The 17,139-nt window shown below is 38.9% G+C and overlaps 1 protein-coding gene and 1 long non-coding RNA gene across 2 annotated transcripts in view; both read left to right on the top strand.

Annotated features, from left to right (window-relative positions):
• Positions 1-17,139, top strand: part of LOC146968961 (sterile alpha motif domain-containing protein 9) — a 58,237-nt gene that overhangs the window by 37,918 nt on the left and 3,180 nt on the right. Inside the window, exons 2-6 of the mRNA XM_085759328.1 lie at positions 1,688-2,785; positions 13,350-14,984; positions 16,527-16,573; positions 16,663-16,733; positions 16,905-17,113. Coding sequence (XP_085615454.1) covers positions 1,705-2,785; positions 13,350-14,984; positions 16,527-16,573; positions 16,663-16,733; positions 16,905-17,113 — 3,043 coding nt within the window. The 5' untranslated portion in view covers positions 1,688-1,704. The remainder of the gene's footprint in view (positions 1-1,687; positions 2,786-13,349; positions 14,985-16,526; positions 16,574-16,662; positions 16,734-16,904; positions 17,114-17,139) is intronic.
• Positions 5,506-6,567, top strand: LOC146968962 (uncharacterized). The gene is made up of 3 exons (XR_015034324.1): positions 5,506-5,741; positions 5,856-5,984; positions 6,420-6,567. It is a non-coding gene; the product is annotated as an uncharacterized LOC146968962 (long non-coding RNA).

The following is a 17,139-nucleotide window of genomic DNA, read 5'->3' as shown; positions in this document are numbered from 1 at the left end:
TATATTTATATTTAGGCTATATTTAGTAGCCAGCAGTGGATGCAGCTCTTCGGGTTGTTATCAGAGAGACCACACTCTCACGTGTGCCATCATAAATATCATCATATTATCATATATTTAAAAAAAAAAAAAAAAAACAGTTGTGTGTAGTTTGAACACTTAAAAAAAAAAAAAAAACTGATATGAATTAAGTGTCTATAATGTTTTTTTAAGAAACTGCAATGATTTGTCAATTATTATTATTAATATATAATTCTTATTCAAATCATATAATATCATACAACTGCAGAACAAAAGAAAACACTATAATCGGTTATTTTTGCAGAAGTCTCAGCACTTAAAAGTGCGTAAGTATACTCCTGACTGTTCGTAGATTTTGTTCTTAGTTAAGAACAAATTCTGGATAAGAAAACATTCATGAATGCCACAATCTTCGTAAAAACTTCGTAAGTAGGACTTAAGAACAAATTTGTTCTAAAGAACGGTTCGTGAATGAGGCCCAATGTTCTCTTGATCAACTTCTATGACGAAAAAAATACTTTTTCTGGAGTCTTAAGAAAGTAATTGCTGGTAATATGCTCTTTTTAGGCCATTGTATATAAGCTGAATCTGCTTTTAATTTGTGCACTGACCAGTACTTTACAAATGATAAGTATAAAACGGAGTGCCTACTAAAAATATTCACATTCTCATTCAATATCATTATGGATTAATTGTGCGAAGACTCCAAATTTGGCTAGTATTGATATGTTAAATGTTTCTTTCTGTCTGTTAAGCAGATGGAATTACCTCTGTGCATGATAACTTGCTGTGCACACGACTTTACCGCACCTTACAGTCTGGGAATCCATGTGCAGCATTAAAGACAGAGTTACAGAACATCCCATACAAGGACACACTTGCAACCACAGTGAGAGACAGAGAAAGGGGAGTTGCTGCCAGACAGGAGGAAGCGGTGACAAGAGCAGAGGGCCTGACATTGTGCTGACAATGTTGAGTTCAGTAAAACCAAATATCAAAAAGGTATCAAGATATATACTGAACTTTAGTTCAGTTCAGTTCAGTTCAGTTTATTACTTTATTACTTTATTAATCATACAAGTCTCAGATATCTTACATTCAACGTACTGTTTATAACTCGTTCGTGGGAACAAATTAGTATTTTGTGGGAACTAATTAGTAATTTGTGGCCACAAATTAGTATTTAGTGGGAACAAATTAGTATTTCATGCGCACGTTATATCTGGCCACGATTTATTTATTTTTTCCCATGTCATGTCTGGGGCTCCGTAGGTTTACTACCACCGTCACCATGAAGTGAAACACACTGAATCAATTCAACAAATCTGGATGTCTGTTTTGTTGTAAATATTGCCTCCTTTTGTCTGAAAAGTCTATTAGTACCCTTTGCATACTGTTTTTTTCAAGTTTATAGTTTATATTTTTATCCTTTATGATCTGTCTCCAATGCAAAGTGTATAAACACATTAACAGCCCCTCCAGTTTTTCTTTTTGATGTGTCAAGGTGGAATTGTCATGGCAGCTGGAATTGTTGCCATTGTCAGTGGGTTGATATTGTACTGAGCCTTTCTCTTCCTTAAGCATGTCAATGTATGTGTCATGTTACAAAGATATTCAAAGATTCTGATGGGTTTTTTTTGTATTATTCCCATTCATTCATTTACAGGAAACTGAAAGTCCAAGATGGCAAATGGACCAGCCTTGTCCACTGTTAAGGGTGGGGAAATTTACATTGGAAATGAAGTAAGAGATTCACTTTGCATTTTGGATGTTCTCTACGCAAATCGTTTTGAAGGAGAATCATTTGATCAGGTCGTTCTTGAACAGACAGAAGTAAACTTTTACAGAGGGGCCCCACCTCAATGGTTGAACTTTCACCTTAGTGAACAGGCAGAGTTAAATGGCATTGGAACTCCTTTTATCAAACGAGATGGATATGACAAACTTCTGCAGCAAGTTCATCAAAGAAGAAAACGCCCTGGAACATCAACTGTTAACCTGTTCCACCAACCAGGATCTGGAGGAACCACACTGGCCATGCAGGTGTTGTGGGACTTGCGGAAAACGTTCAGGTGTGCTGTTTTAACAGACCAAACCTCTGACATGTCAGATGTTGCTAAGGAGGTGGTCCACCTCTTCACGGCGGGGAGTCGAGGCCACCAGAACACTGTACTGCTGTTAGTGAATGATGAGCACATTTTGGAAAATCTGCAAGAGAGCATTATGAACACAGTTGCTGAACAGAAGATAGATCCCTGCATGCATGTTGTGATTTTACTCCGCTGTGTGAGAAAAGAAGAAGTTCTACCAGGTGAACATGTTTCCCTAAAACTAGAACTCTCTGACACAGAGAAGCAAAAATTTATGGAAAAAAAGGAAGATCTTAGCAGAAGGTTCCCCGATAAACGCACACATTTCCATAGTTTTAACATAATTAAAACTAACTTCTCTAAAGACTACATCAAACAAGCATGCACAGGATTCTCTGAAGTCCAAAGACGAAATAGACCAAAGAAGACTCAGCTTGTTGCCTTCCTGTCCCTGTTGAACGCCTATGCACCAGGTTCATATCTCCTGGAGTCACAGTGTCTTGACTTCCTCAAATGTAACAGCTCCATCCATGGAAACCTTTCACTGGAGGACAGAATGCAGCCCTACAGTCATCTCATTGTCTTCTTCCAACAAAATAAAACATCTGAGAGAAGAGTGCGCATGGCTCACCGTATGATAGCACAGCAATGTATTGAACAGATGGCTGAGGCAGGTGTGACCAGAAGTGACATAGCAAGAAACTTCTTGACGTGTTTCTGCGGAAAGGAGGTTCCTCCAAGTTTGCTTGGCTTTGTGAAACAGATGTTAATGAAAAGAGAAAAAATAAAAGAGGATAATTCAATCAAAAGTACAGAGACAGATGGCGTCAGGGAAAAATTTTCTAGACTGATTCTAGATATTCAGAAGATGGAGAACAATGCTGAGAGTGCATCCGTTTTAAAAGTGGCAAAAACTAAACTGGATCAAAATCAGTTTTTTCTCCAAGCACTTGCTCGTTTTTGTTACATGGAAGTAAAAGACTACGATCAGGCAGAAATATGGGCAAAACAGGCACAAAAAAAAGATCCCCAAAGTTCATTTGTAGTTGATACACTGGGACAAGTCTATAAGAACCATCTGAGGAAAATAGAGTTGGATGTCAAGTCAGGAGATGGAAGGAGCAGAAACTTTCCAGCACAACACACAAGAGAAATTTTGCTACTTGCCTCAAAGGCCATTAAAGCTTTTAAACATGAAGAACGACTTGCTGAAGATGAACATGTGTCAGACATGACAGGGGATGGCATGACCAAAGTCTCGCGTGTTTTTAACGCCAGAGGGCATAGCGGTTACTTGCAGGTTTGCATCCTTCTGTATGACATTCTTGTTGGTCAGAAGAAAGCCTGGAGAAGAGTTCTCACAAAAAATGTGCCCTTACGATCTATTCTGCAATCACCCAGCAACGAGGTACTCAGATTTAATTATTTAATATGCAGTCTTAAAGATGAGGTTGAAAGTAAGTGTGCATTTTTGAATAAATATGTGACTTACTCAAGGCCTGACATAAAGACAGATGATGCCCCATACATTTCCAAAGATATCACAGACTGCTACAGGAAGTATGTTGGAAAACTCCCACCCAGACCCAGTGAAGAAAAATGTGCTGATTTCAGCCAAGAGCAAAGCCTGGCTGAGACCTCTGCTGGAGTACTGTCATGGCTTGACAGAGAATACACTGGATCAGAGCTCAAAGAAATAACTACATGTTGGGAAGAGATCTACTCGAACACAGAGTCATTAACAGCTCTGGTCAACTGCATTCTTGCTCATGTAATGTTATTAAATAAGGGAGAAGCTTTTCAACCAAAACGCAAATATTTAGATGCATTTAGACGAAAAATGCCTTTGAGCCCAGAGGAAACACCTGAGCTCCACATGTTAGCCCTCCTCTTATACTGGCCTACAGACAGCGCAAAAAATTGTGTCTTCGACCTTAATAAATTAACTGAGCAGATGCACTCTTCCTATGAACATGCATATAAGCGATACTTAAGATCAAGGCACCTTCGCCCTCTGTTTTTCATTGGGAAAGGTCAAGGTCTCAGAAGAATTGTGCACAGAAGAGTCCTTGAGGGATTGTTCCTGGGGCAAAACAAGGACACTAAAGAAGACTGCAACTGGAGTGATGAGAAGATTTTTCAAGACCCCAAGATTCAAAACAATCTTGTCAGAGTTGAAGGGGTGGTGAGAAACTACAGTGTGTATGCAACTGTTGGAGGCAGAGAGATTGAAGTAGATGCAAACCTGCGAAACAGCCTATGGAAATCACGTGAAGTTTCCTTTTACCTTGGATTCAACATCAAAGGTCCTGTAGCCTTTGACATCCAGACTAAACCCACAAAAAAAGGTAAGAAGGAGTGAGAAGTTGCTGTTGAAAGTTACCTCCGTGTGCACCACAAATCAAATGACATTGCATTGTATTTTTTGGCATTAGAAAACTCAAAGAGGGATATCTCCAAACCTGAACAAATACAATTTAATCTGTCTCCCAGTCGAGATACCACTGAATGTAAGTATACCGGTAGTTAAAAGAAAGAGAGAAAAGAAGAAATGTGTCATTTGTGTATAACTAGCCCTTTTGACGTTACCATTGTCCTTTAAAAAGTGTTCTCTGGGAGATCAAAACCATCTGGAGCTTGCAGCAGTCTGATGGTAAACATGTTTTTGTGATTTGTTGTATTTCATAATAATTTTTGATGAACTGCTAATCCAACAATCAAGGCTGCTGTTGAAAAAAAAACATTGTCTCCAGGAACAGGACTCCAGCAATTGGACTAAACTCACACCTGACGTCAATAGAGTGGATGAGAATCATACCTACAGGTAAAGTTTGTATCTTGAGTAATTAATTTCAATACCCACACTTCAAATTTACTGAGAAACACTGTTGCAATGCAGTGTTTCATGTACGTTTTGATCCGGTTTGCAATCCAAATTAAAAAATAAAAATGTGTTAGTTTAAATTTGCTTGTCTGTTCCACGATTCAATCATTTGTTTTCTCTTACACAATATTAGCTTACAATCTGAGAGAGGTCAATATGAGTGCAGTGTGTCCACCCTGCGCTGGGTTTGCAAGGATAAGGTCCGACTCCAATACCAGTTTTGCTCATGGGAGGAAGAGATAAGAAAACCTGTTTGCACCAATTACATGCCAGCAGGACCCCTACTGGACATTACAGTCATAGCCGGGGAGTTGGAGGAGGTGCATCTACCACACTGGATAGGTAAGTGGTACAATCAAACTCAATAAATGGAAAAACTTCATCTTTCTCTTCTCACTCTATACTATATATAGGTTCATTTGTTGTTTTGTATTTCATTCATTGATTTGTTGTTGTGTTGTTTGTTTTGTCATTGTTTTCCAGATTACAACTCCAAAATGACACATTTGCACACATTTGCAGTTCTACATGTGGACACATGTGGAGATTTTGTTGAACAAGCCACTGAAGTGACATCATCCCACATCAAGTTGGTCCAGCCAACCTTCTCTCCAAGAGGGGTTATGCTCCGTATGAAACTGGGCTTCCCTGTGAAAGTTTTTTATGACGTATTAATATACAAGACAAAAAAGGAATTTCTCACATTGCATGTGTACCTGGTTCCACCCGATCACTATGTACAACAGGTTAATTTTTCATTTTGACAATAATTTAATACAAACTACTTAAAGGTGGCAGAAATGCACCTGGAATTTCTTTTTGAAACATTGTTGATATTGATTTTTTTTTTTCTCTTGCAGAAAGTGGAGAGAACTGAGACATCTCATGGATCAGTAATTATCCCAAAACCAAGCCCAGACCACTCACTTCAGATGCAGGATCATTTCTTCCTCACAACAGACACGGACATGGCTGAAATTCAACCTGATGTAAGGTTTAACTGTTTTAATTCTGGAGTAGAGTATTGGCAAACAGCATTTTCATCCAGGTTGTCTATGTCTGCAAGACTGTGACAATGGCCATCTTTGAACCTCTCACTCTGCAAGACCATCATTTTGGAGCCATGACCAAAGATATTGCTATATGTTTTTCTGTCACTGGTCATATTTCTCTTGTTGTATTTTATATTGTAGGTGACTGTTAACATGCAGCACACATCTACATAAAATTTATAATTGCACATCACTTCACCACAGAACATGAAACTTTAAAGTTTTTCCATTAATACAACTTGTTTGTGAGTTTTTTTGTTCTTTCTGTAGGTACATAACTATACAGAAACATAATTTCAATTAAATCATCTCCTGAAAAATCTGTGATTGTTACCTTCGAAAATAATATACCGTACAATATTTTCTTCACAGAAATTAAAGCTAAGGTATGAGAGGAGAAATTACTTTGAGGTGTTCATCAGAGATGCAGAAAACGACTTCAGTCTAAAACTGGAAAATAAGCAAAAGAGAAATAGTGAAAAGGACACTGTCTGGATCTGCACTATTCGCAAGGGTCAGTGTTTATATTTGTTTTTTTACATAATTTCTAAGCGGTGTTTCCAGAATAACATACTATTGTATCCAGTAATTAATCAGCAATGAAATCTGTATTTTATCCTAGGGGACTACAAAAATCAAACCCATCATCATGCAAAAGGTAAGAATGGACATAGACACAATATGCAAAAATAAAAATTAGTATTGAGAAGCAATGATCTCACATAGCAAACCTAAACACAACTCCTTTCACTCAAACAACAATATTCCAACTTACTTTTGTCAACATGTGACCAAAACAACTTCTTTTATTCACTTTTGTGTTCTTTTTGTTGTTTTATATCATAGCTTCTGGTGATTTCATTGAGCGCCATTTCAGCGCTCTAATTAAGGATGCAAGAGACACACCAGCCATCCTGGACCAGCTCAGGGAAAGGGGATTGATCTCTCCTGAGTGCTACAAGTCTACGCTAGCTTTGCAGACCCCACAAAGCCAGATGAGGGAAATTCTCACTTTGGTGAAGTCCACTGAAAGTACCAAAGAGATTTTCTATGAAATCATTAATGGGATGGAGAGTCTGAGGCCTCTAATCACAGACCTTGAGAGATCTTAAGGGGCAAACATGACAAACCCAAAACCACAGGTAAATAGACTGCTTGGAGTATCATTTTTTTTTTTAAAGTGCAGTCCCAGCAGCACAGAAGGACTGTTCAGTTGACTAGGGAGTCAACACTCCTTCCATTCACTTAATGCACAGGTCATTTATATGATCTTTTAGTAATTAATATATTGATTTCTTCTATGAAAATGAATGGTGCAGGTTATTTATACATAGACTTATCAAATGAAAAGAATGACTTAAGGGAAATTAAGTTATTAAAATTGTGTGCATTTTTTGTACATCATACATCTTACTATTTTCTATTGTTATAATGTCTTACGTTCATACACTAAACAGCATATTAAGAAATGTGTTTCTCCATGACAAATGATTTTATATTTATCTATTTTGTATCTTTCTTTAATGTCACATTTGTTTTATTTCTTTTTTTCATGTAAATGATAAATGTTTTAGATTCTGCAACATGGGGTGAAGAAAACCCGTTGAAATTCTAAAGAGCACACTTTGGTGACTTTTTAAAGACAGATTCTGATGTTTAAATGTTCTTGTAATACTTTTAACATTATATACATTTATAATGTCTACTGAGGAGATTGAAGGTTTGTTGATTATTTAGTTTAAACGATTCTACACGTTGATGACATGGATTTATATGAGCAATGAGTTTTAATGTTATTGTGTTAAAGAGACCCCGAGGAGTTTGCTTTTGGTTATAAAAGAGTCTCACATTAATGGATGAATCTACGTTACCCCCACTTAATGGGTCAATTTTCGATAAATATATCGTTTTGTCTTCATAGTTATTTTGATATTATTATTATTTAGTGGTCGGCTCGCCCAGCATTTCCTACTTTCAGTTTCCCGGACGCTGCCCGGCAGGTCATGGGAACGCAGCCGAATCGCCGTTTATGGTCGGGACTACGACAGTATCTGGTCGTCTTCGAATCTCCGACTTTCATTCTTGATTAATGAAAACATTCTTGGCAAATGATTTCGCACCGGTCTTGCACCGGTCCAAGAATTTCACAGTGCGTGCGGAGGCTCATGGGAAATGTAGTATGAAAACACTACGCTTTCCAAAACTCCTCGTTGTCCCTTTAAGTGACTTATTTTAACTGTCACTATTTTCACTTCCTACTGTACTTCTCCTCTGTCCATTATGTTTTAGCTATACTTACAATTATCTTTAGTTCATCATAAACAAAAACAGTTAAAATGTTTTCTTGAATGCATTATCATGGAGTTCTTTTTTGTTTGTTTATGGTAGAGTTTATTTTGCATGTCACAGAAGAATGTAAAATATACAGCACAGTTCCTTCAGTGGTATTGATCACTGTCAGCAGCAGGTCCACTGAAGAATAAATAAACAAGAACAGGTATTTCTTAACATCTGTGTCACCTGCTGTTTTTGGAAATCGGGAAGGTCAAACTTGAGAATGTCTGAGTTGTTATTGGTTCATCCGAGACATCAGCTCCTCCAACTGTGGACGCGCCTTGAACCTCATTTTGTGATCAGTCTCAGTGTGCTGAAGGGAAAAGAGGGAAGGGAGGAGTTAAAACACATGACATCATGATTATCACTATCATATAAGGCTGCAGATTATTATCAATTCTAACAACGCTTTGATTTAGAAAACTCTTCCTTTTACAGTCTACAAAGATATTTTACATTTCACTGAAATAGATGTTTCATTTTCCCAGTGGCGACGTTAGGCCTATTTTATGGGGGCTGAAGCCTCCCTAAAATATAGCCGTGTTGAAAATTAGCACATGTGCTAAACAAACCCAAGCAAAGCATCTGGTCTGTCCACTGGAACAGTCTCAATGTATTTGTGATGTCCATCGCAAATAGAATAAACATAACATCATCAAACACAACATTTTTTAATCTAGTCCAAATAAAACTACTAATAAAAGCAGAATATTCAAATTAAAATGATTCTCAGGGTCAGTCATTGTTCTTCTGTTGCAATAACGATGTCTAGTCACCCTGCAGAGAGAGGCACAGAGAGAGAGATGTTCTAAAATAGCTAATTATCTGTTAATATCAAAATAGTGGGAAATGCGTTAGAAAATTCTGAGGAAGGGATCTCATTTGACACCACAAACATCTGCTCCTAGTTATTACAAATTTGGGTTTATGTGTGCTTATTCACTTTGTTTATATAATGCATATTTTTCATATTTTCCAGTTGGAGTCACACTTAATTTATGTTGTATGATCTTATTTGAATGGGAAAATGTGAAGAGGTCTGGAATATATTTAGTTTTCCAGTCTACCTGAGGTAGCCTACCTGAAGGTCAAATTCGGCCTAGACATATCCATGATAATAAAACATCTGTAAAATTACTCAGGTTCACATGTTTTTAGCATCTACTTTTGCACAGTCCCCCCCCCCCCCCCCCCCCCCCCCCCTCCCCCGGTCCATAAAACCTAGTGACGCCCCTGCCTGTCAGTATAGCTCAAAATATATGTTGTGGGGGCGGAAAGCAGCGCGTAAAGCGCTGATTTGCCCAACCCCCTCATAGTAAAGATTGCCGAATAGTTTGAGGAAGTCACGGTGTGACTGATGAAGATAACGCTAAGGTCAGTTTAGATTTTCACTACTTGACTGTTACGTGGCTATGTAACTTTAGTGTGCTGCTGTGCTTGGTCAATCTTTTTGTTGTTGTTGCTTTAGAAAACCCCTCGCTCATCTAGGAGTGTGAGAAACAAGCCGTGGAGTGTGCATGCCACCTGATGTTTTATTTCCCTATAGGCTCCTATATCTGAGTTACTTCTAGGATTTGCTCAGTTTACTAACGGGACACTATGCTAGTCTATTTCTATTTCGTCTAGTACCATGATGTAGCTACCAGACACCAGGAGTCAAATAAGGATAATACATTTGGCGGTCCGGTTCCGTAATCAAAGGGTTAATAGCCCAACACAAACGACGCCTCGAGCGCTCTTCTTATTTGGACTAACCGTTACTATACCGGCCGGGCGGGTAAAAGCATTATATTTGGCATGAGGCTTCGTCAGTAGCCTACCTACTAAGGATTTTCGCCTAGGAGCCCACCAGTTGTTGTTGTTTTTATTTAAATATCCATGCAGAGAACAATATTCTCTTGATCAACTTCTATGACGAAAAATTTAATTTTTCTGGAGTCTTAAGAAGGTATTATAATAATATTACAGTGTTATGTGGTATATTGATGTGTTGATGAAAAGAAGGGATCACCGCTGACACGTCTTCGCTTGTATTCAAAAAACAAGTTTATTAACAAGAAGAACAGTGTACAAAAAATGCCGAATCCTGGAACATCTCTATTGTCAATGTGAGAAGTTCTCTCAACTGGTCCAGAACTCTGACTTAGGTAGCCTATATACCTTTTCTGACTCCCCCCTTTCTCCAGACAGAGAAGAGCCCTAAAACAGATGTTAAATGACCCTTGACCTATCTAATCCCTTAACCTTTAGGGTAACTGAAGTCACCACATCCTGTCTCCCAAAACAACCAATCATTCACATTGACCAGATAGACTCCATGAAGTCAGATGACTTCAGGATATAGAGTCCATTAGCAGAGCAGAAATCTACATATTCCTTCAGTTCCAGACAAGGCACACATACAAAGAAGAATACATGATGATGATAACAAGATATTAAAACTAAGAACATTAAACCAACACTAAGGAACTTTTCAACCTTCATATAATATTTTCATAACTTTTGTGATGGTACATTGACTTACAGGTTGAGTGACACCTCTGTCGTGGCCTGAGGGGGTCTGTATCGCCTTCACTGGCACTAAGCAGCTTTAAGGAGCATGGCAGGAACCCGGCTCTCACTTAAGTTTCACTTTCACTTTCGTGAGTCACAACAAGGAGGGAACAGGCAATGCGGCACCTATCCGTCGGATTGTGCATGTGTGTTTACTGAGAAATGATCCGCTGGTAACGGACGTCTTCTGTTACTTTCCATGCACCGGGAGATCAGCTTTGGGCCACTGGCGCCGCCAAACTCAACCAAAACGGAAAGTTCTTTAGTACTGCTTTAAGGAGTATAATATACTACAGTTATTTATTCATCAGCTTTGATCAGATGACAATTGCAGTATAGAGTTGTCTAGATCAGTAGGCCTTACATTTGTCAAATATTCAAATTGATAAAAATAAAAAAATACAGTAGGCTTTCAGCATTTCAACATTAGAGGCTCTCTCCAAAATATGGCGTGGGACCCCTCTGTCTGTGACCCTCTTTTTCACTCTGGGCATACTGAAAAGAAAGACAAATGTACATGTCTAGATAGTTACACTATTCACTGTATCCTCCTCTGCACATAAACACACAGTTGCACCAATGCATGGTCACAGACATACACACACATAAACCTCCTGTCCATGCTCCAACTCCATGAACTGTAGTATCATCCTATTTAATATCTCTCTATCTCTATCTCTCTCTCTCGCTCGCTCCGGTGTGCCGTGTGTGTGTGCCTGTCTCTGTGTGTGTAAAGAAAATAGCATAAGCAGTAAAAGCAGAACATCATGGATCAAATTAAAAATACTAATGATATCTGGTGACACTGCAGGCAGCTCAGACAGACAGGGAGAAACCTGCTGTAGAGACATGTTGATGCAGGAAATCAGCTAAGACACAGGAAGGAAAAGTCTTTTAACCACATGTCAGTAGTAAATAAGCTACTAAGCAGAATAGAGCAGAGAGAGGCAGGGAGAGAGTCCTCAAAACTATGTTCTAAAATAGCTAATTTTCATAAATTAATATCATAGATTGTGGGAAATGTTTTAGAACCCTGATAGCACCCTTTGCATACTGTTTTTTTTTTTTTTTTTCAATTAATTTATATTTTTATCCTTTATGATCTGTCTCCAATGCAAACACATTAACAGCCCCTCCAGATTTTCTTTTTGATGTGTCAAGGTGGAGTTGTCATGGCAGCTGGGTCGATATTGTAGGCTACTGGGCTCTTCTCTTGCTTAAGCATGTCAATGTATGTGTCATGTTTTATACAAAGATATTCAAAGATTCTGATGGGTTTTTTTTAAATTCTCATTCATTCATTTACAGGAAACTGAAAGTCCAAGATGGCAAGTGGACCAGCCTTGTCCACTGTTCAGGGTTGGGAAATTTACATTGGAAATGAAGTAAGAGATTCACTTTGCATTTTGGATGTTCTCTACGCAAATCGTTTTGAAGAAGAATCTTTTGATCAGGTCGTTCTTGAGCAGACAGAAGTAAACTTTTACAGAGGGGCCCCACCTCAATGGTTGAACTTTCACCTTAGTGAACAGGCAGAGTTAAATGGCATTGGAACTTCTTTTATCAAACGAGATGGATATGACACACTTGTGCAGCAAATTCATCAAAGAAGAAAACGCCCTGGAACATCAACTGTTAAACTGTTCCACCAACCAGGATCTGGAGGAACCACACTGGCCATGCAGGTGTTGTGGGACTTGCGGAAAACGTTCAGGTGTGCTGTTTTAACAGACCAAACCTCTGACATGTCAGATGTTGCTAAGGAGGTGGTCCAGCTCTTCACGGCAGGGAGTCGAGGCCTCCAGAACACTGTACTGCTGTTAGTGAATGATGAGCACATTTTGCAAAATCTTCAAGACAGCATTATGAAAACTATTGCTGAAATGAAGATAGATACCTCCGAGCACGTGGCAGTTTTGCTCAGTTGTGTGAGAAAAGAAAATGTTCTACCAGGTGGACATGTTTCCCTACAACTAGAACTCTCTGCTACAGAAAAGCAAAACTTTAATAAAAAAAAGGAAGATCTCAGCAAAAGGTTTACTGATAAACACACACAGTTCCATGGCTTTAACATAATGCAAATTAACTCTCAAGCCAACGTTCAAGCCTACGTTAAAAAATTATGCACAGTATTCTCTAAAGCCGAATGCAGAAAGAGACCAAAGGAGACTCAGCTTGCTGCCTTCCTGTCCCTGTTGAACGCCTATGTACCAGGTTCATATCTTCTGGAGTCTCAGTGCCTAGACTTCCTTAAATATGATGACTCCATCCATGAAGATTCTTCACTGGTGGACATAATGAAGCCCTTCAGTCATCTCATTGTCACTTTCCAGCAAGATGAAATATCTGAAAGAAGGGTGCGCATGGCTCACCACATGATAGCACAACAATGTATTGACCAGATGGCTGAGGCAGGTGTGACCAGAAGTGACACAGCAATTAACTTCTTGACCTGTTTCTGCAGAGAGAAGGTTCCTCCATGGTTGCTTGGCTTTGTCAACGACATGTTGACCAAAAGAGAAATTAAAAAAGAAAAGAACCGAGGCAAAATGATGAAACGTAAGCAAGAAATATTTTCTAAACTGCTTCTAGATGTTCAGAAAATTGAGGATGATGTGCTGAGTGCATCAGTTCTAAAGGTGGCATCAAAGAAATTTCATCAAAATCCATCTTTTCCACAAGTACTTGCTCGAGTTTATTACACAAAACTTAACGACTACGATGAGGCAGAATACTGGGCAAAAGAGGCAAAAAAAAGAGATCCCCAGAATTCATTTATTGCTGATACACTGGGCCAAGTCTATAAGAACCATCTTCTGAAACAGCCACCTGTCTCACCGGAAGAAATTCTGCAACTTGCCACAAAGGCCATTGAAGCTTTCAAACATGAAGAAGAACTTGCTGAAAATGAACATGGGCCAGAGATGAAAGGTGATGGCATGGCCAAAGTCTCACGTGTTTTTAACGCAAGAGGATTTGCATTTGGTTTCCTGCAAGTTTGCAACCTTCTGTTTGACCTTCTTGTTAAACAGAACAAAATCTGGAAAAGAATTCTCACAGGGAATGTGTCCATGAACTCTGTCCTGATATCACATGGAGATGACACACTCAACACATTTGACGATCTGATTAGCAGCCTCAGAGATGAGGTTGAAAGGAAATATGCATTTTATGAAAAATATCTGACTTACTCAAAGCCTGACATGAACAGAGATGACGCCCCATACATTTCCAGAGAAATTTCAGCCTGCTATAACAAGTATGTTGGAGAAACATCACCACCCAAACATGTAAAAGAAAAATGTGCCGTTCACATCCAGAAACTTAAACAAAGGCTGGCTGAGACCTCTGCTGGAGTACTCTCATGTCTTGGCAAATACACAGAATCAGAGCTCAAAGAAATAGCTTCATTGTGGGAAGAGATCTACTCAAACACAGACTCATTAACAGCTCTGGGCAACTACATTCTTGCTCATATCATCTCATTGAATATGGGAACAGATTTTCCCTTTGAACCCAAGTATTTCACTACATTTAAACAGAAAATACCCCTGAGCCCAAAAGAAGCACCTGAGCTCCACATGTTAGCCCTCCTCTTACACTGGCCTACAGACAGTGAAGACAAATGCATCCTCAACTTCACTGAATTGGTCGAGAACATGTACTCTTCTTATGAACATGCATATGAACGATACTTCCGATCAAGGCAACTTTGCTCTCTGTTTTTCATCGGGAAAGGTCAAGGTGTGAAAAAAATTGTGCACAGAAGAGTCCTTGAGGGATTGTTTCTTGGGCAAAATAATAAAAAGGACTGGAGCAACTGTAGGGATGAGAAGATAATCAAGGATCGCAAGATTCAAAATCATCTCCTCAGGGTTGAAGGAGTGGTACGAAACTACAGCCTATATGCAACTATTGGAGGCAGAGAGATTAAGGTACAGGCAAACCTGCGAATGAGCCTCTGGAAATCACGCCAAGTTTCGTTTTACCTTGGATTCACCATCAAAGGTCCTGTAGCCTTTGACATCCAGACCAAGCTCATGGAAAAGGGTAAGACAGATAAAATACTTATCAAATTTAAAAAACTTTCCACTTTAATTTTGTCACTGTTCCTCTTCTTCACCAGCATACCAGTATTTTGCTCATACCAACAAACCAAATAGGTCTATTTGATAAATGACATGACAGTAGCACTAAAACATAGGACATAGTAACATACTAAGTCAGAGCTGTATTCTATGGAAGCCCATTTCCGCCACTTGATGAAAAAAACATTAAGATATAATAACTCAAAATAATGAGATACTAAGTCAAAATTATGAGATACTAACTCATAATTATGAAATACTAAATCAAAATTATGAGATACTAACTCATAATTATGAAATACTAAATAAAAATTATGAGATACTAAGTCCTCAACACGGTCACATCTTCACGCAGCTGCCTCGGCTGCACCATTAGGTGGACGTTGTGGCATCTATGGCCAGTCCGTCACTGCCTGTGACCAACACAACAACAACAGCAGAGTAGTTTCTAATCAGGCCCGCGGACACCAGGACCCATGTTTGGCAAGTGGGAATCCGGTATTAGGTGTGTTCATTGCTCGTCAGAGGGGCTGCGCTTGTCACTGTGTGTGAATTATTCGCTTTTAAAGTGGTGGGTAATATAAGAATGGATTTTCCTGGCAATGATTGATTCAGTTTCAGTGCCGTGGTGGACAGCTCCCATTAAGAACTTCTTAAGAAGCTTCTTTGCCAGGATCTTAAGGTTCTCCTAAGAAGGCAGTTAAGAACGCGTCTAGTTAACACCCGTATCTTAGCACTCCTTCTTAGCCGAACCATTCTTACAGTGTGTTCACACCGGGCGCGAGGTGAATTTTTCGCGCGATAAGATTACATACAAAGTCAATGTACAGACGCGAATGGAAAATCAAAATATTGAACTCAAGCAAAATATTTGCGTGAATGCCGCGAGTAAAAACAAATATTCCAGCGGGCAAACTCGGGCGAGTAGAGCGAGGCGAATATTTTACTCGCGCCCGGTGTGAACGCACCATTAAAGGGGAATTGCCGTTTTTTACAATCTGGACCTTATTTCTAGCATAAAATACGATAATTTACTCACCCAGATAACTTTGGTGTCATTACAAGTCATTCCGACAAAATTATATCCAGCTGAGAGCCGCATATTCATCAAGTGGCGGAAATGGGCTTCCATAGTATTCCTCTATGGTCACATTATACAGTAGCTGATTATTTTGTTTGTCCCCTGAACTTACTGACATCCTCGCAGAGAAACATTGCTGCACTCAAATAGTTACAAATACAATTATTCACTGAAAGATCACTGGGCCATTTTTTTTTTTCCTACCGAGAGAAGTTTTTTTTTTTTTAATGTTTTCAATGAAATTACTTTCCATTGTATTTTGGCAGTAGAAGTCTCTCTGATGGATGTCTCAAAACCTGGGCAAACAAAACCACAACTGTCTGCCTCACCAGGCACCACTGAAAGTAAGTACTGTAAGCAAGAACGATTTTTGTCATCTGGGTATACCTGCCCTTCTTAACTTTGCCATGATGTTTTAACAAGGGTCTTCTGAGAGGATGGACGTTTCAACACTTGGCGCTTATAGCATGGTAACGGTAAGACTTTTATTTTTGCTTTTGTTATTATTAAATTTGAAAATGGCAAATCAAAAAAGATTTTTTTTAAATATTTTCCTCAGAAACAGGACTCCAGTGATTGGACAAAACTTACACCTGATGTCACTAAAGTGGACAAGAATCATACCTTTAGGTACATCATATCTCAAGTCATATAGTTCAATGCACAGGCATGACATCACATTAACTAAAACAAAGTAGTTATATCTAGTTTAATTTATGTTATACGATACATTGTGTACCAAATAAAGACAAAAGGATTTGTGTTGTGTTCCTTAATTTGTTTTCTCTTACACAAAATTAGCCTACAGTCTGAGGGTGGTTGCTATGAGTGCAGTGTATCCACCCTGCGCTGGGTTTGCAAGGATAAGGTCCAACTCCAATACCAGTTTTGCTTGTGGGAGGAACACATGAGGAAGCCTGTGTGCACTAATTACATGCCAGCAGGACCCCTACTGGACATTACAGTCATAGCTGGGAAGTTGGAGGAGGTGCATCTACCACACTGGATAGGTAAGTGGTACAGTATAATCAAAATA

This window comes from Trachurus japonicus, chromosome 18, assembly GCF_045865225.1.
Source record: "Trachurus japonicus isolate A0001 chromosome 18, Traja_1.0".
In the NCBI taxonomy this organism is placed as follows: Eukaryota; Metazoa; Chordata; class Actinopteri; order Carangiformes; family Carangidae; genus Trachurus; species Trachurus japonicus.
This window is presented reverse-complemented; position numbering and strand designations above follow the sequence as displayed.